Source organism: Salminus brasiliensis, chromosome 16, assembly GCF_030463535.1.
Source record: "Salminus brasiliensis chromosome 16, fSalBra1.hap2, whole genome shotgun sequence".
NCBI lineage: Eukaryota > Metazoa > Chordata > Actinopteri > Characiformes > Bryconidae > Salminus > Salminus brasiliensis.
Window position 1 is genome coordinate 6973640 of NC_132893.1, and position 23725 is coordinate 6997364.

Below are 23725 nucleotides of genomic sequence, written 5' to 3' on the forward strand. Positions count from 1 at the left end.
AAGGGTGTGTTTAAAACCTGACAAAAAACTCACCTCTGGAGCTGTTTGTGGCTAATGTAATCTTCTAAGCCCGAGTTCCTTCACTGCATGACTAGCACTGCCTTTTCTGGCAGAGCAGCACTTCGGAAATGGAAATTAGCTTTCTGTTTCACGAAACAGGAACCTTGACGGCTGCGGCTAAGGATGTGCGATACGGCAAAACTATAACTTTGGAATGGATACCTTAAAGCCAAAGTATGATGTGCAGAAGCAGAGCAGAGAGCGTTATGAATAAATGAATAATAGCAAAATATTTTTGATAGAATTCAGGTAGTTTTTCTACAAACCCCTCTACAAGATTCATTAGTCCACCAGACTAGTTTCCAAAATGTTTCAGGCTTGTTTAGATGTTCCTTTGCAAACATCTGACGCTACATTTTGTGGCGAGGACACAGGAGGAGGTTTTCTTCTGATGACTCCATTAACTCCATTAAGGTCATGTTAGTTTAGGTGTCGCTGCACAGTAGAACAGTGCACCACCACTCCAGAGTCTTCCTAAATCTTCCTGTAGGTGTTTTTGTTTCTTCTACTTATTTAACAGTAACACGGTAACAGACATTTTGACCAGGGATGCCCAAACTGCATATAGCATTACATTTGGGGAGAGTGTGCACAATGCATATTCATATTTTTATTATCATTGTGTTCGTATACATTTTTTAATTGAGGCATAGTTTGAGTGTTCTGAGCAATGCTACAAAATGCAGTTTATTTACTTTTTATACTAAATTACAAATGATTCTTTTATGTTATATCATGTTATTTTTGCTGATTAGGCTTTTGTTTGATTAGAGTTTAGGCAATAGGAACATATTTTATTGTCAGTGTGATAAATTACATCCCAATACATATTTCTGAGGTAATTATGGGTTTCATAAGTGGATAAAGAACACTGTCCATCTTAGTCTTGTTTAATTAAATTTGGCGCAGCACAGTGTATGACCCATAAGGATATTTATTAGTAGTTGTAAGTGAGACAACAATTGTTTTTATTTTTTTATGTACCATCTTATCAAGTAAAAATGACAAAAACACACATACTTGTGCTGTATCAGCCACCCCTATTGTAGATACTTTAATAAGTCTGGTTCTCCTGACAGCAACTTAAAAATATCAAAATGAACTAGAATAAATGAACTAGGGGTGGGCAATATGACAATATTTTATCGTATTGTGATAAATTGTGTTATCGTGGTACACAATAGGTTTTTTTTAAGTATATCGAGGGTATCGTCAGTTTTTACACACAGTGTAATTAGTCACTTAATTAGTTATTGGATAAAAGATTCAGATTCTGAATCACTACAACCACTGTAGTCAGTCTGGGAGAGTATCTGAACAGTAGTTTGTAAGAATCTGCCGCTACTGTTGCATTTTGTCCATGATCACATTTATCATGATTAATATTGTGTATCGTGAAAAAATCTTTCAATATTCTAATAGCACATTTTTATCAAATCACCCAGCCCTAAAATGAACAGTGTAATAATAAATGATGGTACCAGTCAAAGGGTTAAGTTATAAACTGAACTGAAAAGAGATGATTTGGTCATTGAGGTTGTAAAGGCTATTTATTTATATATGGTTTTGCTAAATGAGTACATTTGTATGAATTAATAAATAATGTACATTAACACACTACAGCTGCATGGTTTGAGAGGTATTTCCACACTCTCACACACACACACACACACACACACACACACACACACACACACCCAGCCACAGTCCTAAAACTTAGGCCTACTTGAACCCCACACCCCCAGCCATGACATCCTAATTATGGTGCATACCCGTGTGTCCCCAGTGTCCTCTTTTTTCAAAACTAAAATAGGGTCACCCTTGAATTTGGGTCAGCAGATGCTTTTAAGATGATGATCAGCTCATATTTCAGCAGGTGTGTCCAAACACTTGACTGTCACTGTATATAAGTGGCATCATGGACTCCAGCCAGCTGTTAGTTACTACAGTTTAGGCTGTTAGTGTATGCTAGTTGCTGTCGTTTACATGTGCTCTGCATTGTAAGCATTTTAAATATTTATGATGAAGGTGCCACAAAGGGGAGTGATGCACAAGAAGAACCATTTTTGGTTCCATAAAGAACCATTTTTGTAATATAGACAAAAATCACCTGAATTATTTGTGCATATTTGTGTATAATTGGTCTAAATCTGCTGTTTTCAGAATATATGCAGTTGTTTGGGGTTTTGTGAGTACTGACTACCACTGATACACATCATCCAGCAACTAATTTCTGCTGAATATTAAGCAGGAGAGCAGTAATAGAGGATGAAAAGATAACGAGTCGGTATGTTTGAAAAGTGACAATAATTGGTTTCGAGTCAGGTGTAGTTACTGAAGTCTTTAACAGCATAGGGAGTAGCTCACAAGTGGCCAAGGTTCCCCTGTTCAAACAGAAACTTTGCTGCTATGAACTACCAGTAAAAGCAACTGGCCTCCAACTGCAAACTACAGTTAGGTACTGTGCTAAACCACTGTCCATTTCAGTGTGCACTGAATACGTGAATACAGTGTTTCTATTTGTTTATTGGTCAGTTATTCTAATGTATCGGCATCATGCTATTGGCAACAGTTCCTTCCCGTTTCGGTTGTTTTGTTGTTTGTTCTGTGTATACCACAGTCTCCTAAAATGATGAGAATATCTCCAAATATTTCAAAATTACGATGTGTCTGATGTGTCCATCATTTATGTGCAGTTAAGAGAGCCACAGGATATGGGAGCTTTAGAAAAGTCACATGAAAGGTGTGAAAAAAAAGGCCCACCGTACTCATACTTAAAGGTGCACGTATTTGTCACTGTACAGCAAAATGTGTCCTCCACATTTAACCCATCTGGTAGTGAACACACACTCACACACATGTGTTAGAGGCAGTGAGTACACACACACACACCCAGAGTGGTGGGCAGCCAACTCCAGCGCCTGGGGAGCAGAGAGGGTAAAGGGCCTTGCTCAAGGGCCCAAAAGTGGCAGCTTGCCAAGCACGGGAATCGAACCCACAACCCCGTTATCGATATCCCGGCGCTCTAACCGCTGAGCCACCACTGCCCCTTGTGAGGTTAACAACGTGCTGAGTTCGATTAAAAGGGAAAGCAAGCAAACCTGGCTAGACCAGTCTACTATAAGTGCCTTTAGAATAGTCAAAAACACTCAATTTCTTGTAAGTTCATTTACTCGACTTTACTCGTGCCCTAAACTTGTGTGATTTGAGCCTCAGGTAGCTGGAGTAATGCCAGTGCTGTGGTGCTTAGCGTGCTAGCTAGTGCTTATTTAAGCTATTTAAGAGTCCAAACACATGGCATAGCTGATCTCTTTTCATCTTTCCGTTACTCTCAACACCATTCGCTCGAGGCCTTGTCTTCTAAACTTGTGTGATTTGAGCCTCAGTTAACTGCCTGCTAGCTAGTGCTAGATTATGTAAGCCTAGCTGGCTGTCTATTAGTTCAAACATGACACTACCAGTCTCATTTCGCCTTCCATCTTTCTGTTATTCCCAACACCATTTACTCGACTTTGTGTCTTAACTATGAGGCCTTGTCCTCTAAACTTGTATGATTTGAGCCTCAGTTAGCTGGAGCCCACTCAACCTCGAGTGGGCTACAAACCCAAAACCAATCGATCTGAGTGATCATCGTCTAAACGTTTCTAAGTGGGGTTTCCGTCAGCTAGTATCACGGCCGAGTTCTGTGGTGAACAGGATGTTATCATGCTAACTACGCTAATGCTAACCAGCTTTTCTCTCCTGATTCACAGCAGTGTAACATGCTGTTGTCAGACTGACGGTTGAACATGGTGTTTGCCTGGCCCGTGAACCTGTTTGATTGATTTGCCCATCTTACGCTACTCCCAACCCTCATTAATACCATATCCACCATATTCCACCACGTTCACTTTCACGAGTTTCAAGAATTGCCAATCTCTTCGTTTCTAATGGTTTACGGTTCGTATCGTATTACAAATGAATACAGTCTGAGGTAGGCTACTGCTGTGGAGGCTGATCGTAAAGGACCATAAAGTGGCTAGCTGTGCTAACCCAACATTCAAACAGGCTATTTAACGTTATTTAGAGCAGTGTTTCTCAACCCTGGTCCTGGAGGCCCACCACCCTGCACATTTTAGTGGACTCCCTGCACCCCTGAAACTCTGAAAGCGCTTGTTAATGAGCTCATCAGCTTAATCAAAATCAAATATTCGGGGAACACAACGAATTTGAGAGCACATTTAGCAGTACAGCGAACCACTGTCGGTAAACGAGTGGATCCCTCTCAGCTCACTCTGGAACAAGTTCACACGCCAAAGTTACCACTGACCTCAACTCGTGCAACCAAAATAACTCAGTCAGTGCTTTACTTTGAGAAATGAAAAACTGACAGACATACGACATACTACAGCAGAATGTCAGCCTTTAAAGCAGGATCTAAAAATATAATATATATTATAATATAATTTATTTACTTAAGGAAAAATCCCTATTATAATATATATGTATATGTATATATATATATTTATATATATATATATATATATATAGAGAGAGAGAGAGAGAGAACTGTGAATTTCTGTTAAACTGTTAAAACAGTAGTAGTATCTTTTGGAGATTCCAACGTTCTGACTGCATGAAAAGTAAACATTTTTACTCTGAATTTATGCATGTAGTGGTTTGTTTTTATTACTATGACAGTTTCCTTAAAATTAGATTAAAAAATCTTAAAATATCGCCTGGCTTAAAGTATCACAGTATATCGCAATATATCGAATCATAACCCCTGTATTGTGATACATATCGTATCGCCAGATCCTTGCCAATACACAGCCCTAGTCATGTCACTCATAGAACCATGAAAAGACTTTTTCTTTTCCCATTGTTTATGAAACTGTTTGACCGTGTCTGCACTGACCGGCGTGGGAGAGCGAGGGGAACAAGCACTGTTTTTAATCGCTGTGTCTTGTTTTCATTATCATTCAAGTGGATTGTTAAGTGTTATATTTTGACATTTAATTGTAGACCTAGTTAATCCTTTGGGTTTTTAGTCGGAACCTTTTTTCCCTCTCAGCGAAACAGCAAAAGTACAATATTATGACCATTTCTGGCTGAAGTGTTGAAGTGGTGGTCCATCCCTATTCTCCACAGCCTTATAACCCCCCCCCTTTGTTTCCTGGTCATTGCCAGCGCAGAGCAGAAAGCTGCAATGAGTATTGACCAGCCATGTTTTCAATATCGGCTGTGAAGTTACTTTCAGGACTACTCAACTCTGTGCTCTGAGATATAAGCCTTTATCCTCTAGATGTGTTATGAGCCTCAGTTAGTTGAAACACTGTCTGTACTGTGGTGTGTAGGCTGCTAGCCAACTTACTTAAGCCTAGCTGGCTGGCTGTCAGTCCAAGCATGACATGACCTGTCATTTTACGACTTTCTGTCACACCCAGCTTCACTCACTTAGATGCAGGTATTTCTGTGCAGTTTTTGACCATTTTTGGTCTCACAGCCCTTCTTCGTTTCCTGGGTTCATGCAGAGCATTTGTGGTAATTGCCAGCACAGAGGAGCCAGCTGCCAAACATTCATGCATTCATGCACTCAAGCTGCAAACCCAACCATAGTGGCGGTATAGTAGCAGCCTCTGTCAGTATTCACACACGGTCATTTCTCCAGGAGCTCCTTTGCCGTGGCTGCTCGTACCTGAGGGTTTTCTTTAGCACTAGTGAGCTGCATGGGGATCTCTAATACATCGTCCCCGCACCATACCCACATGCTTTAACACCGTACCCAGAACCGCCCACGTTCACTTAGATGGTATCTCCATATGAGGCCGGTATTTCAGAGTTCTGACACATATGATGTGTCTATTTCTGTTCCAAAGGATGCACTGTTAAGTTAATGCCAAGACCATTCATTCTACTCTGTACTCTCAGTTATGAGGATTATCCTCTAAACGTGTGGGATTTGTGCCTCAGTTTGCTGGGACACGGTCTGTGCCGTGGTGTTTAGCCTGCTCAAACGAATCGCACCAAGGGTGAAAAGGGCGAGTCCGATTTAACCGAGCTAAAAGGTGCTCAGAGAGTCTCAGAGGGCCTCAAAAGTTACAAATCACAAAATGTTCCCCTTGCATCATAATGTTTCATTTACAGGAATGCTAAACTGCTGTAATCCTTTTTTAAGAGTAAGAAACACCTTAACAATGTTCTTAATAATTTTTCTTTATATAACAATACGGCAGTCATGTGGGTATTAAATCCGCAGCTAATTTTAGGTGTAAAGTATGAGTCTTTTTATTAATATTTTCATTAACTTCAATAATATTACTTCAAGGCTTTACGTTGCTGCTTATTATTCAGTCGAAATGCCTTGCAATGCTATCTAAACACGTTTTTACCCCACAGAGGAATCCAGACCTGATGTTCCCAACATGGGTTTTGGTATAGATGCAACCGTCATGAAGTTTTACAGCATATTCCAATTTCGTTTCCTTTAAATCCAAATTGGCTGATTTTGTAGTTGTGGCTGCAGTATAACAGTAGCGCAAGATAGCTAGTCATAAAATTGCTATACAGATTGACTAAAACTGAAATAACAAATTGGAGGTTTACAAGTTGTACCTTTGGGGGATAAAGGGGCAGATTCCAATCTTCCAGTTCTGATTGTTTAGCTTTAAGTTCAAGGCTTTTAAAATAGGCAGAAAACAACAGTAAGGATATCAGGTTTCTATGAGGCAAACCTGGAAAACGCTGGATAAAGAAGTCAAACTCTGAGCTAATGGCAGATTTATAAGCAGTTTGTTAGCAACAGTTGGTAAGCAGTAATTGGAAGACAGTTAGAAAATAAGGTATGGGCCAATTGCTGTTCCTCCTACATGCTTAGACTATAGAATTGATCAGCGAGAATGCCAAACATGCTTGCAGACTGGGGAAACCACCTCACTGAACCATTTCCACACTATATAAGCATTTATCAAAGGTCGACCTGTGGTGAGGGGCAGTGAGACCAAAAACCTTTCTGTCATTTGTTATGTATAATTCTGCTGGTGCCAATAACTAAATATATTAAGAACATGCATATCTGGGGCTACATTGACCTGGACTGTCATTACAGACATATATAACATTATACTTGTATTTAATTATACACTAATCATCAGCCATAACAATAAGACCACCTTCCAGATATTGTGTTGCTCCCCCTATGTTGCCAAAACAGCTCTGACCTTTCAGGGCATGGCATCTACAAGACGTAAGCAGCTGCTCTGTTCCAGCAAGTCCCAGCAAGTTCAGTAAGATGAGAGGTGGGGCCACCATGAGCATCAGTGAGCCTTGTGCACCTGTGACCTTGTCTATCACTGGTTCACTGGTTCACTGGCTGTCCTTCCTTGGAGCACTTGTGGTAGGTACTGATCACTGCATATCAGAAAAACCCTATAAGGCCGTTAATGTTCTGACCCAGTCGTCTAGCCGTCACAGTTTGACTTTTGGGAGCCATGCTGCCAACGTGTTTTAGGTCCCTAGCTGTAGCATCCCTAAAAATCAGGGCTGAAATTGTGAGGCGTGCACTTGCCATTGCTGCTGCTGCTGCTGTTGCTGCTTCTGCTGGTAGAAATAGTTCTTTATTTTCTCCATCATTATATTTTAGTACCTCGACTAATTAACGAAACAACACTGATGTGGATCATCGGAAGCCAATTACGCTAATAGTGTCTGACACTACAGGCGAAGAGGTGCTGCAGTCTGCTTAACTGGGGGAACTCCACAAAGCAGCAATACTGCGTACACTAATTAATACATACAATAAGACAATTATTCGGAGCACTCGAAGCTTGTGAAACAGTGTATGTTTTAACTCGCGTGTGTCCTCAGGTTAACGACCGCCGCTGAAGTAATTGCGTTCCGGGCCGCAGGGACAGTGCATTTTCTATACAGAGCAACTGGGGAGCGTTCCTTGAAGAGTCCTGTCAGTGGACGTGCTTTACTGCGGCCATAAATTTCAGCCTTATCAGTAATAAACATGATGGTGCATAGAGCTTGAAAAGTCTCCCTCCCAAGTGCTGAAATTATAGCCCATTCATAAGGGAGTCTGCGCTGAATGGACAGCGGCTCTCAGCTGCTTTGGAGATACGGGAGGCGTATCGCTTATCTGTGAGGTTAAAAGATGCGTGTAATAGCATATCTCACCCTAATATTCTAGCATTGTTAATGGAAGGAGGCTAGAAGGAGGCCCAGTTAGTCTCTTACAAATGAGCTCGTACTGCTCGCCGTTAGCGTTCATTAATTATTAGCCACATTAGCATTTTTGACCACACATTATTCCTTTAATGATGAGTCTTTGTTAAGGATTGCCGTTAATGAATAAATGCTAAATTATCTTTACACTGCTCTCTGCCATAAATTACACTCCAAACACATGTGCAGTCTGACCTTTTTTTGGCAGCTGGGTAGGAGATTGCTCCTTTGTTCTTTTGTTTGAGTGCCTTCTTAGGGGTGGGCAATATTAAGATCCAATATAATTATACCTGAAGACTTTGTGATCTTCATGACAAACGATCCACATTATGGATGGGAAGTACTTTCAACACTGTTACAGTGTAACACTGTTTCTATGAAAGTGAGTACTCCCATGAATGCACAAAGGCAGTGTTGCCAACATTTTTCAGAAGAAAGTAGCTAAAGCCTGTTTGTGAAGTCACTAATAACGCTAGATGGCGTAATTCCCTAATTTGTAGGAATTTGTAGCACAAATTGTATATTGTATATTGGTTGTTTTAGTGCTAATCCAGTTCCGAGTCTTTATTTTAACCACAGTGTTCAGGCCACGAGTGTTGACAGCGGAATAAGGTCATGCTGCTGGACGATGTATCAGAGTCAGGTACTTAGAACTTTCCTCCGATTGTCACCAGTTGTCGGTTGGCGTTGCATCGTTGGCATTTTGGAAAAAGAGGTGATGGCTGGCTGGGCACTTGTTGGAGGAGGAGTGTGCCCCAGTGTGCCCCTGTGGCTCCCAGTGTCAGAGCATAAGATCATCACCAGCTGACCCGGAGTATACAAAATGTTAAGACCACACAAAGGTTAATGACAACATTTACAGTGTGCTGAAAAAACTATGTACCAATTATCACATTTATCATAATAACAATATCTAATGCTGCCATATTGCCCAAACCCATTGCTGAGAATAGAATCAGATGATGCCATCCCATGCTTTGCTAATCTGTGTTAATCTCTGTTTTCAGAGGGCTGCGACAGTCCACTGGTGTCCAGTCTGCCCCAGTCTGCGTTCAGAAGCTCATCTCAGCTGTCCAACAGCCACGGGCCTGGCTATGCGAAACTAAACAGGAGAGATGGTGAGTGTGGCATGCAGGTGAAAAGGTCAGCTAGCAGCAGCATAGAGGTTGGTGCAGTAGGTACTAAAGCTGGACAGTGAAACTGGTTTTATTGGGCATTGCGACGGTGACGTTTGCAATACGGAAATTGTAGAAAGCTGCAATATGCAAATGATCCCAATGACCAATCGTAGTTTCAGACAGTGTTGCTGTAGGTGTTATGAGAAATGAAGATGTTCACGTAATTTAATACAATTATATGCATTTAGAGATCATAGAGTAATCACTGATGTCTGAAAGCTAATCATTGCATTCATATATTGCATATTGTGGCTGTGGCGTGTACGTTTACGTGGCTTCTGTAGAATCTCACCCTGCTTGATTTTAAAATGGTTTTGGATCTGTAGCCCTCTCACTAAGCTAGCCTTTGCTTAACTAGCTTGGCTACAGCTCCACCGAGTATCTAGATTAACTGCTGAGCAACCTGATGAGAGCACAGAGTCAGAGAAAGGGTCAAATGTGTTTAGGCTCGGTTCATTTCTAGACTGGTTCATCCTTGCACAGACGACCCCCCCCCACCCCCCACCCCCTTAGGGCTCTCTTAAGTGCACAAGGGGGAATGAGCTTATTTGGCCATAAACTAGATAGACACAGAACAGAAATCTGACATATCAGACACGCCGTAATTTCATCCTTGTTTCGAGATACCCTTAACATTTTTTTAAAAGCCCTCATACCAGTCAGGACCCTGTGGTGGGTGAGGACACCATCAGCTTCTTTGTCCTTCTGCTAATGCTAAAACAGTGCTGGTGTCTTTGTTGTGCCTAAACCGCAGCAAAACAAGGATCAGTTTTTGGAGTTTGCTACAGACGTACAGGGTACGTCTCCCCACACGCCACACAGATGACTTATAAAAAAATACATCGCTTTTTTTAAACATCTGCTTCTTTTTGAAGCTTCTGCCACAGCCGGCACATGTAAAAGGGAAGAATTTGCCGATGCAGCACTCAACAACTCTCTGCCTCTTTTAAAGAGCGTAATTTTGAGGCACTAAGTCGCACTTGACCCCGGCAGAACATCCGAGAGCGTTCGCGGGGCGGCTAATCAACTTCCACGTGATTCAGCTGTGTTTATTGTTTAAGTCCATTTGTGCCGAGCCGTTTAGTGGCACTCGGTGACTACGACTCCCTTATTATCCAACATTAGCACGAGGTGTGGACATTTGCTGAACAGCAGTAATAATTCCTTGCACTCTCTCCATTTACAACAGTGCAAGGCCTGCTTTGCATTAGCATCGGATAATGTACAGGCCGTGCTGCATTAAGGAAACACGCTTCAACATGCGTGTCAGAAAACAGGGGATGGGGGGAATGACTCGAGTGGGAGGAAGGTATGATTATTTTCGCCGGAGGAAAGCGGCCTTCAAAAGGCAGCTCCAGCTTGATTTCCGGCCAGAATACCGTTTCTGGTCACGATTAGCGAAGCTGGCTCTTTTATTTTCTCACAGAGCGCACACAGGCTCCACGCAGGAGGCTTCACTCCCCACAGGACAGAGCGTAGTGCACTTCAAAGGCTGGGTACTGAAGCCAGGTCCTATATTGATGCCTCTGCTTAAAGGCTAGGTTGAAAGAAAGGAAAAGGAAAAGGAACGGTAGCGCTCAGACTTCGGCCAGAGGAGTCTATTAATGCAGTGCTAAACTCTGCACGCATTCTGCCGCCATCGGAATGAAGCGAAATCAAAACTAGTGTCTCCTCTTGGGGCCAAAGTGGATTTGATGCAGTGTCAGGGAAAGAGCCTGGATAAGAATGGAGACTTTCGCCTTTTCATTGAATCCGTAAGAGGTTTTGAACACATCTGGGTCACGACTGCCAGTTCTTTGTAAATGTAAGAGAGTTCCACCTCGATATATATTTATATATTTATTTTTGTATTTTTTTCATCACAATAGAATGGAGTTAGCCATATCCACGGGATAAAAGTACCACTTTCAGGATGATTGTATATATTTAATTCTTCCAGCTTCTTTTCCTCAGGGCTGCCTCCACTTCACTCGGCGAAACAATTGAAAGGAATCACAAAAGGCTCTAAAAATAGCCTATCTCTTAACTTTGATACTTCCCTTTCAAATTGAATCCCCTGCTTGATCCACTTCTCTATGAATCTGTTTTATTTTCTCTTCCAGTCTAAGAACCCGCCCATATGAGCGTTTTTCATGGCGGGTGTCCGCTAGGACAGAGCGCCGCTTGTGCACTCATCCCGGCAGGCAAGTGAGGTGCACGCACAGCAGGTGTTCTCAAAACACATTTACCAGATTTCGCCGCACAGAGCCCAATTCGCAGAACGCGGCCTACCTGAGGACAAACCGCAGCAGAGCTGGTCGCGAGAGTCTAGCCAGGAGGAGAGCATCTACACCTCACTTAGGCTTTGTTAGCAGTGATTTAACAAGCACATTGATGACGCACCATATGGTAATACTTTAGTGGCTTCATTAAAGCACTGGTGGTGTATTTCTTTTAGGACTGCTGATCTCCAGATGAACTGATCTCCAAAAGGCAAACATATTAAGCAACATCACTAGGTTACGTTATTTTGTACAATTTGTAGAGAGAAAACAAAGAAAGGAGCGCAGGCCTTGTCCACACGTCCACAGGTATTTCAAAATAACAAAACATTTCCATGTCCAGAGGAGTTCAGAGGAAGTGAGCCAAATTTTGTGCAATGGCGGATGCAGCCCAAATAGTGCTAGCAAGTCATGTCTGTGTTGCTTAGGCATGCTCTTAACAGGGCCTAAACAATACCTCTGTACATGTGGACTAGGCCTAAGAGATTTGGGCCCCCAGATGACCTATACCAAGGTCTCAGACCTTAATTAGACCGTTTGCGCTACAGCTTTTTTACAGTCATGGTTAGGAAAGACGAGGTGATACAAATTTCATAACTTCATAATACTCTGACTCCTCAAACCTTGTCTCAACAATCAGCAACAGTTTATCATGGTCATTTTATCATGGAAAAAAAAAACTAGCCATTTGCTCAGACTGTGAGAAGTGGCAGTTAATGACGGATGTCAGGTTGAGATACGGAGTGCACTGTTCTACTGTGCAGCAACACCTGCACAAATATGACCTTCATAGAAGCTTTCCTGTGTCCTCACCATAAAATTCACCAGTTTTCAGCATTTTCAACAGAACGTCCAAACAAGCCAGATGCATTGCTGTGATTATATTAGAAGTGATGCAATGAACTGATATTAACTAGGTTAGCTTAGGTCTGGATCACTCCAGCTGATTCCAAAGGTATTGTATAGAGTTCCATCACTCCAGAAATCGGAGTGTCTACAAACCTTTGGAAATGTAGAGTATTTACATTATAGGCTGTTTCTCTGAACTCATCAAACCCCACTGGATCAACAAGATAAACATGCAAATCCGATTGCTAATACCATGCTAATTCTGCACACGCCACAGGCCTTCCACAGAGTCAAGATCGCTCAGAAACGCTTCCCTCTACGTCTACCGTCAGGCATACCATTATGTACCTGTTTTATCAGCCGCTATTACTCTGCTATTAGTGGATCAGCAGGTTTATTTGCTGTCTCTCTTGGGTGGCTGAGTGGAGGGTACAGTGAGAGGCTTGATTAGCCTGGAAATTTGACGGCGTATCTCTGTGAAGGCATCTACCAGCTGCTAGGCAGTGGAAATTAGGCCTAATCCTGATGCAATAAATATACCCTTTGAGACGATTATTCATATTGGTATAAATATCCATCTCGCAGGCATGAATTTTCAAAGCTTAGGCTACATGCTGTCTTATTCACACATAATCCTCATATCCTCACGCGAATGTGGCCGGTTCGCTTAAATCTTGGTGCCGTTGTAGATTTTCTAAGCGGCTGTTTAAGATTGCTTCACTGCTTTGGCGAGCGATAATAGGCATCATTTAACATTTCTAATAATTTCATCTAACCAGCTGCGCTACACAGAGGTGACTCAAATGAGTTGAAATGGGCTGCCGGTGAATGGGAGCTCTGTAATCAGTCTGATAAAAAAAAAGGAAAGAGATACGATTAGATCCTGGAATGAAATTAACTTCTAATCAAATACCTTCTGTTAATGAACTTCACAGAGGTGATCGTACAGAATTGGGTCTACATTCCATGGCGTTGACGCTCTCGCCGACATTTCGTTCAGAGGAAGGTAATTGTCCTAAACGAATACCCAAGTCAGTGCCATCTACCAAATCCTATTTGCGGTACATGTGCTTCATCAGAGGCAGTGCCCCTTTTACTGTTAGGCACTTTGCTTTTATTAGGCAGTTTTTCCTGAATCCCCCCTCTCCCTCCGGATCCCAGGCTCATGCAGGTGGAAAAACGGTGAATTATTGATGAGAGCATGGCCAGTTCATTAGACGCGCATCTGCTCTTCATTGGAACGCTGTTTGCCATGCCAGACTTGCGTCAAGGGTGATTTGCCTGCTTCTGTAAAAGGATAATAGGCAATAATGCTTCTATTCAAGCTCCTGTTCCGGGTTTACTGTATCGCATGACGTTCTGGTAAATCTGCCTGTGTGACCAAACACCATCCAATGTTTCTTCTGAAATCAAGGATAATAATAGGCAGTTTGTCCCTTATTTGCTGCAGTGACAGCCTGAACTCTTCTGGAAGGCCTTCATACTAGATGCTGGAATGTTGGATCCTGAACGCCACTCCAACTCAGCCCGAAGGTATTGAATGGAGCTCCTTCACCCAGTTCCACTGTTCCACAACCCTACTGAGCATTGTGGTGGCCTTAGTAAGATCAGGCACATTCTGGATCACACATCCCACTCCAACTCATCCAAAAGGTATTGGATTTAGTTGTGTCACTCTAAAGAACCCACTGTTCCACAGCCTAATACACAGGGCTGTGTAGTTATACCCCCTACTGACCATTAGTAAGGTGACCTTAGTAAGTTGGTGTTCTTAGTAAGATCAGACACCTGTTAGTTCCGGATCACACATGCCACTCCAAATCATCCTATAAGTATTGGATTTAGCTCTGTAATTTTAGAGAACCCAGTTCCACTGGTTCACAGCCCAGTACACAGGGGGGGTTATACTCCTACTGACCATGGCGACCTTATTAAGTTGGTGATCTAATTAAGATCAGAACCCTGTTAGTTCCGCATCACACGTGCCACTCCAACTCATCCCAGAGGTTGAGCTCCCCAATGCATGGAGCTCCATCACTCCACAATGCAGGGCTTTATACCCCTCCTGAGCATGAGGGCCTGGGCAAGGCTGATGTGCGGCTCCCATTCTATTGACCGCCCTCCTCTGGGAAGATCACACAGCTGTGTGTGCACAATTGAACACCTGTGACAGCAGTGTGTGCTCTTCAGAGTCGCTGAATTCATATATTAGAAAGTCTGGATAGTTTTGGACATAAGCTGTAAAAGATGTTGGTTAGTTAGTGATAATAAGAGCATAGTGGAGTTCAGTATTAATCATTTATTACTTACATTATTACTACATCTGCTCTTCATTGGAACGCTGTTTGCCATGCCAGACTTGCGTCAAGGGTGATTTGCCTGCTTCTGTAAAAGGATAATAGGCAATAATGCTTCTATTCAAGCTCCTGTTCCGGGTTTACTGTATCGCATGACGTTCTGGTAAATCTGCCTGTGTGACCAAACACCATCCAATGTTTCTTCTGAAATCAAGGATAATAATAGGCAGTTTGTCCCTCATTTGCTGCAGTGACAGCCTGAACTCTTCTGGAAGGCCTTCATACTAGATGCTGGAATGTTGGATCCTGAACGCCACTCCAACTCAGCCCGAAGGTATTGAATGGACCGTAGCACCGTAATGTTCTACTTCAGGTGCAAATTCTGAATGTTCAATCAACACTACGTTTGTGTTGCGTGATGTTTCAGAACCCCCTTCCCTGCATGGTTTAGTAGTTTTCTGCTGTAACACACTACACACCTTCATCTCAGAAAGGGCTTAGGAAGCTGGATCAGGTGTGTTGGGAGTAGGATAACCAGTAAAACATGCAAGACCAGGGTTGGGAAGCACTGCTTAAGAAGAAGTATTGTTTTTTTTAGTTACATTATTACTTTCTGCATAACTCACTACGATGTCCTCAAAATCCATAACTCCAAGGATTTTAGAAAGAGACGTCCTTTCCACATTTGTCAACCACCCCCCGCCAACCCCCTTGACATGGGCCGACATGGGCCACGGCTTCGGTGATTAGCCATTGCAAATTGCCCTTTGTGTGTTTCCCACCGGCTTAGAGATTAAATGTCAACGGTGGTTTACGTGTCCTGGATCGGGTGATATAATACGACGATATGGACGACTAAATGCCTATCAGGAGCGCCGGTCGGCCGCCCTCGCCCACGACCCATCATTAACCCTAATTGCTTTGTTCATTTGCCAGAGCAGCCTCTGTCCACTCTGGTCAGAAGGAGTGAGAGAAAAGCAAGACTTTTGCCTTTATTTCGTCCGACAGCCGCGCTGTGATTGAGCTCATTTGGAATGAAGTTATTACACTTTAATCAGGGGCCTTTGAAGGGCCACTTAAAACCCGACTCTGCTTTAAGCAGATACTTAAACAGAAAATAACCGTACGCTCCGAGTCTCATCATCGGGAATGATGTCACCAGCGTGCTGCTGGACTCAAGGAGGAGAGAGCATTTTCACAAGTATTGATATTTCGTTTATCATATTCGTGTTCATTTAAACTCAATACTGTCATTGAAAGCAATGCAAACGCTTTAACTAGGCTACAGCCAATCTCTCTATCTCACTCTTCTATCAGCCATTTAAAGTAGAGAATAGTTTGACTTCTGCTGACCTGATTACATATGGAGAGGTCCAGCTAGGAAACGCTAGGCAACAGCCTACTAGACTATTAGCCTCCTTCGCTGTAGCTCTAGCTCTCTTCCTTTTTTCTGTAAATGCAGCACTTGATTGGTGACCTTGCAGTTCACTGCCCAGTTCAAAAAACTGAGAGCAACTAATGGCTAGTCTAAAGTGCGACCTTTTACAGCACTAGGCACTAGAATGTTAGCTTGAGGCTAGAGTTGTCTTGGCGCTAACTTATTAGTGGGTAAAGCATTAGATCAGGATACTGAATACTGAATCTGACCTGTATTATAGATTGCCATCCCAAAAGCTCAACATTAGCCTGCTTTATCCGTTCACAGCTACTGTTGATTTTTGTCTGGGTCACTACCCTGGTGGAACACCCAGTTCAAGTGTCCAAGTTTTAATCATCTAGCTGATGATGGTTTGAGGTTAGGCTGAAGAATTCCTATTGATTATGATTCCAACCACTTTATGCAAAACAGCCCCAGAGCAGGATGGTACCACCACCATGCTTAACAGTTGGTAGAGTTTTTTGGGTGGTTATCATTAGTCCATCAAATGTTCAAATCTTTCTCTCATCTGACCATTAACCTTTCCTCCATTGTCCATGTGATTCAGCTGCAAAAAAGGGTCTTTGTTCTTGCAACCAAGCTTCTCAGGCCATGGCGACATAGTGACACTGGTGTTCCAGCAGCTTCCAGTTTATGGCAGACCTGTGTCTTGGTGGTTCTTGGGTTGTTCCTGACCATCCGAACCAATTTTCTCTTCTAGCTGGGGTGTTTTCATGACTTGTGGAAAAACACCTGGCTACACCTCCATTCCTGTCTTGTGTATTCACTTCTTGAACAAGTGTTTATTGTGTTATGATAATCTGTTGACTCATCTTCTCCTAATGATCATCACGTTCATCATCATTGAGGCATTCTGCCACAACTTTTATCACAATCGTTTTTCTACATATTACTCAACTCTAACGTCACAGATATGATCCTAGTTAATGGCTAATGGCCATTTCACCCTTGAGCGAGGCACTTAACCCCAAGCTGCTCCAGAGGGACCGTCTCCGCAGTTGGTTAATGGAAGTCGCTTTGGGCAAAGCGTCAAGCGTAATGACCAAATGTAAATGGTGGCTACTGGACTGTCCCATAAGCTGCTTTCTGCGGCTACACATCAGAAGGAGATCTGGAGGTGGAGTGAACGGCAAAAAAAGGTCCCAGGGTGTTGTACATACCTTAGCTGACTGATAGTGTGAGGTGCTGTTGGATCCGATGAACATTAGCTTTTCCTTGGAGTGTGTCGTCTGACACCGCATTGCATCATACTGACCCTTAATAGCAAGACCTGTCTTCTTTGGTGACTAGCTGAATAGTTCTATCCTATACAGTGTCAGAAAACCTGTCCTTTTTACTACTGATTATGTACAGTATGGTCAAGCGTGTTTATTCTCACACATTGGCCAAATGTTGAAGGCTGCTTGTCTTCCACATTCAGGGCTTTTATTGTGTTCTTACCTGAACTGGTTAGAAAAAAACTCCAGCCACCAGTTCATCAGAGTTACAGTGATTAGTGATTGGCCCCGTTTATGCAAAGGGAATTTTCACACCCGAAAGTCCGGACCAGAGTCCGAACTGAGGTTTGGATATTTGGGCCAGTTCGCTTTGGTAGTTTAGCGAGTGCACTAAAGAACTTTGCTATTTCCCATCAGAAGCTACGTCTCCCTGTACTTGATGTTTTGAAGAAGAGCAGTGCGTCGGACGTCGGCGAGTTGCCTTTCCAGATGTTGGATTCCGCCTGTCTGTCTGTTATTTTGGGTGGGACCAAACTAATAAGTCTGAATGTCCGGATCACACAATGTATGTTGTTTTCTCACTACTGGTGGAGTTTCCTACAGCCCCAGCAGCATCTTTGTTAAGTTGAGGGGGATGTTGTTGCGAGTTAAGGTACTGAACCAAGCAACAAGCTTGAATGCACATATTAGTTGTATTACTGATTCCTGGAAAGCTGCTTTGTGACAACGGCAGGCTAATTTAGAGTTACATCAATTCCCCATTTCCCCATTTCTGCTCGGATTGATATGTATGAGTTCTCATTTTTAGGGCATTTTCACACATGAAAGTCCGGACCATGGTTCAGGTGCCACGTCCCATCATCATCACCTATGTAGGCGGTGTCCCCCTGTGCCTGGCACTGTTTGGTTTGTACAGGGTCACGCATTCGACGTCTGCATGTTGTCAGTTCGGCGTTTCACCTGGTTTCATCTTACTGCTAATATTACAACATTACTACAACGTCAAGCATAAAACTCCAGACTACTTCCACATCACCAAGTGAACGAGCTCATCGTCACTGACAGATATTTTTACATCTTGTTTGTTGGGTGATGACAGCATGCCTTAACGTACTGTAATTGGTCCGAAAGTTTGAACCATTCGGGAAAAAAAAGCGCTTTCACCACAAACGAACCGAATCCAACCATGCTTTAGTTTCATCTGGACCCAGAACACCTTTTCTGGTCACATTTGATAAAACAGTTCTCAGAAATTGCCAAAATGCACGTCTCTCTGGGCATCGCCTTATGAATGTGCGTGACTGACAGCCCTCTGTCACTAGCGAACAAAATGTGTTTACGCTGCCATGACACCACACACAGCCTTGAGACAGAGAAGTTGCATTTTTAGCTTGGATTGCGGCTGTCATTTCACACATTTTTAGAGTATAATGAGGTTCGGATATCTGTTTTGTTTAATGGGTGACGATAGCCTGCCGCACCTTCCTGTAATTGGTCCAAAGGCCACCGATCGCCATTGACAGATGCAGTCGTCCCCATGTTCTCCTGATGCTCATTTTTACTATTTTTCATCCGGTTCTTTTTCTTCCTCTGTGTGTTTAATGGGTGACGATAGCCTGCTCTAACTTCCTGTAAGTCCAAACCATTAAACCCAAACATAGTTCAGTTGATCCGGGCCGAGACCACTTCTTTTAGTTGGACCAAATTTTGGTCCTGTGGCCTGTGCACCCTTCACAACTTCTACTTTGGTTTGGACCAAACTGAAAAGTCTGATGGTCCAGACCAAACAAGGCAGGTGAAAGCACCCATAATAAGGCATTGTGTGGCTATTATTACTATATAAGTATGGTTAGCATAAAATGGACATATTATCCTGTTGATTTTCCGTCCTCTTATATCCATCCTGGTGGCTTTGTAATTACTGTCTCATTTAATTTCTGAATTATTCAAACGTTTCTCAAGCAGGACATTGACTCTCTAGCAAAATCACTCCCCTAGAATTCATCAAGATAGTTTTCAAGATAGACACTTTAAGGTGATTTTAAGTTACAAACTGGTCGATATTTGCTGAGAATCCCTCTGGTAAGAGCTGACAGCCTGTAAGAAGTGCAGGACCTGGGCAGGCCTTTGGAGAAGAGCTGAAAATAGAGGACTTGCAGAGCTTTGTCACTTTTGAGTAAGATCAGGGCCACTGCACTTTCTATAGCTTGGATGCTGAAGCTGATTTTTAAAAACCTGTTTGCAGGTCTGGAGCTTCTGCCTCTTTCACTTCGTCTCCCACTTTCTATTCCGCTCTCAGTAATGAGTAAAGGTCAATGTGTTTGCTCTCTCAGCCCGTTTCAGTGTCAGCGGCGGTGTCGGCTACTGAAGTACTTACGCTTGGCCTTTCGCCGCTGTCCTAAATGCCAAAACAGGCTTGTTATTCCACCATAAATATAACTAACCAGTATAAACAGTGAACTCTGAATGAGCTGTGCATTCTAATAAGGGCTGCTATTATTCTGGAGAACATAGTGACGAGGTCAGTGCCATATGCAAATCAATGGTTAATGGACTTGTCGGCTGCCGAGTGTTTTAACCTTTAATGTGATGGATTCGCATAGATGAATACAGCGTTCTGCAACGTCTCCTCGCTTTAATAATTTGTACAGACCTATTCTAAAAACTTGTGACACACACTGGAAACTATTGACACGTTGGAAGTAGGGATGTCCCAATTCGTTTCTTTGTCCAGTAGTTTGAGTATGTCTGAGCTTTGTTTTCTTTATTTATAATACAGCCATGAAATTTAGACAACATGTGCTTGTTAGCTAATTAATGCTGCAGTAAAATGGCTGTAGTATATGTGAACATGGGACCTTCTGCATTGATTTTTGATTGGGTTTTCATTTACTGTAAAATGCTGCAGAGAAATCCATATGGCTGGTGACAACCCGCATAAATAAAAATAAGTCGTGGCCTTGAGTTAGCAAGGTGTGGGAGTGAAATCCTAAATCATGGCCACTATTTAATTATCTTGTTCCCACGCCCTATTAAGTCATGGCCACGATTTAATTATCTTGTTCCCATGCCTTATTAAATTGTGGTTATGATTGAATTATCTCGTTCCAGGCCTTATTAAGTCATGGCCATGATTTAATTACCTCATTCCCACACTTCACTAAGTAATGGCCATGATTTAATTATCTTGTTCCCACACTTTACTAAGTCATGGCCATTGTTTAATTATGTAATTCCCATGCTTCACTAAGTAATGGCCATGATTTAATTATCTTGTTCCCACACTTTACTAAGTCATGGCCATTGTTTCATTATGTAATTCCCATGCTTCACTAAGTAATGGCAATGATTTAATTATCTTGTTCCCACACTTTACTAAGCCATGGCCATTGTTTAATTATGTAATTCCCATGCTTCACTAAGTAATGGCCATGATTTAATTTTCTTGTTCCCACACTTTACTAAGTCATGGCCATGATTTAATTATCTCATTCCCACACTTCACTAAGTAATGGCCATGATTTAATTATCTTGTTCCCACACTTTACTAAGTCATGGCCATTGTTTAATTATGTAATTCCCACACTTTACTAAGTCATGGCCATGATTTAATTATGTAATTCCCATGCTTCACTAAGTAATGGCCATGATTTAATTATCTTGTTCCCACACTTTACTAAGCCATGGCCATTGTTTCATTATGTAATTCCCACACTTTACTAAGTCATGGCCATGATTTAATTATGTTATTCCCATGCTTTACTAAGTCATGGCCATGATTTGATTATCTCATTCCCACACTTCACTAAGTATTGAACATGATTTAATTATGTAATTCCCACACTTTACTAAGTCATGGCCATGATTTAATTATGTAGTTTATGTAGTAATTATTCTTATTAAGTTGTGATTACGATTTAATTATCTAGTACTCCTGTAAACACTCTGAACGGATGGCTTTAAAATACTTACAGTGCCTTTTGTAAATGAGTCAGGTGTTGGGTATTTTCTCTGGTGATGTTCTGCCAGGCTTGTACTCCAGCATATGAGCATGCTTTAGGATTAAGATCAGGTCACTGACTTGGTCAGTCAAGAGTTTTCCAGTTTAAAGGCTTAGCACTCCCACTACCATGCTTCACAGATAAGGTGGAACACTTCTGCACTGATAACTTCCATTGCCTAATTTATCCTTTATTGCCTAATTTACATCCATTTCTACAGACCAGATCTAAATTGTTAACCAGTTGACCTGCCAGTTTACTGTCTACCTTTGTACCATTTGAGATCACTGGACACTGTATCGTTTCAGGTTATTCACTGGACCTGTTACTGGACCGTACTTTGAGTGAAGTGTGTGTTGATTTAGGCCTACAGTTTGCACAATGTTAATTCATTGGGGTGTAAACTTCCTTTGCTTGTTAGCGACTTTAGCTTCATAGCTTGTAACCTCAGACACCAAATATTGTTTGACAAACTGCTAGACGTTGGAGGAAGGAGAAAACTGCAAGTCTGACTCTAAGTTGAACCTTATTTTTTTGAATTAGCAGGCCTGTGTTTGAGAGAGAGTGAATTACGCTGCTCCTCAGACTGACCCTGTTTAGACTGGCCCAATTCTGCACATCCTCCTGATCTCTGCTGACCGCACGGAAACGGCTCACACTCGGCTCAGGACACCTCCCTATAGATCCTGAGAACTCCAGCTTGATATCTTTTCATCCTGGTTTATAAAAAAATCTCATTCACACCATTTTCCCTTTACCTTGAACGTCATCGACTAGCCAAGACATGTGTGTCCATGTCCAGAGTTAGCTTCGGTTAGTGTTGTTAGTTCTTCTGTAGTTTCTGATTCTGTAAGACATTCTGTTCTGGTCTGAAAAAGGAGACAATTAAAAGTATTAGGGCTTGTGTGTACAAGCACAGGTGCATGACAAAATACTGTATGACTAAATGTGACAGCAATGTGAGCCCATAATGTGTCTCAAATGAATGTTTAGTGTGCTAAGGCTGCAGCTAATCATGCATACTGCACATAAAAGTGGCTGCTAATTGCGCTGTATTTGTGAGGAGCAGGGCCTAAAAGGTGCAGTGAAACAATAGTGCCATCAGCAAGCTCAGGACAAAAGCAGAAAATGATGAAGAGAAAGAGATGCTACTAATGAAGCACTTTCCCACCCAACCAACCCACCCACTCAGAGGCGTAGTTCTTCTCCGGCTAAAGAAATGGAATTTGGGAAACAATACCATAGATTGTGAAGGTGTATATTACGGTCAATCCAGGCACGTTGTTCTCCACGTGTTTTCATATACATAATCCTGAGAATATAATAACAGTACAGAAAGTTTCAGCGAAGCTTATTGAATATATTTGCATATATAAAGAAGTATTTTGGGCCAAAAATCTAACTGGCATGGTTTACCTCTTAACTCAGATGCTGTTGATCAGCAATTGACATTGGCATTGGTATTTGGTGTTGTCATGGGACGATGGGACGAACACTCGAAGAGATAGAGGCAAAGCAGATTTATTAACAAAATAAGACAAACAAAGGGGGGCAAGTGAGGCAAAAAGGCAGCAAAACATGAACAACAGTGATCAACAAAAACATGAACGTGGCAAACAAGAGGGCGAACCCAAAACGAACCTGGGACTGGGGGTTGAGCTGGGGGACCAGCTACTAAGCAAGAACGGCTAGGCCGACCAAACCTGGAACCACAACCACCGTCTATCTGAGATGTGGGTTGCCAGTAAGTCCTGGCCGTGAGCGAGCGAGCCTCGTGGATGACATAATGACCTGCTCCTGAACGTGAACTCTGAGCAGAAGCTGGCCTCAACACACTTCTATAGTATGGGGAACCTCTCGTGAAACCTCTCAAGGTCCCAAACAATCTAATTCTCGGCACAGAATGGCGGTGTTGAGGCTTCTAAAATACCCCCCAATCCCAGGTCAAACACGTGAACCAAATGAATATGAATCATGAGCCGATACCAAACACATGAACGTAAACAAGGCGGAAGCCCTTATTTGGGCCTGTGGGCGGCGGCTCGGAATCGCCCCGGGGGAAGGCGCGATACCGAGGGGCTGACAGGTATGTCTTTGGCATCTTCAGTTTCGAGCGGGAGATGCTAGGCTAAGGTTGTTTCCATGGTGTTTAGATGCGCAAAATGCCATATAGAGGTATCACTAGCAATGCTAATCTGGAATTTTGCCATAAAACC

At 42.4% G+C, this 23725-nt stretch overlaps 1 protein-coding gene across 1 annotated transcript in view; it reads left to right on the forward strand.

The window, feature by feature from the left end:
• Nucleotides 1–23725, forward strand: part of cntnap3 (contactin associated protein family member 3) — a 180410-nt gene that overhangs the window by 34091 nt on the left and 122594 nt on the right. The window contains exon 2 of the mRNA XM_072658063.1: nt 9276–9386. Within this exon, the coding sequence (XP_072514164.1) occupies nt 9276–9386 (111 nt within the window). The remainder of the gene's footprint in view (nt 1–9275; nt 9387–23725) is intronic.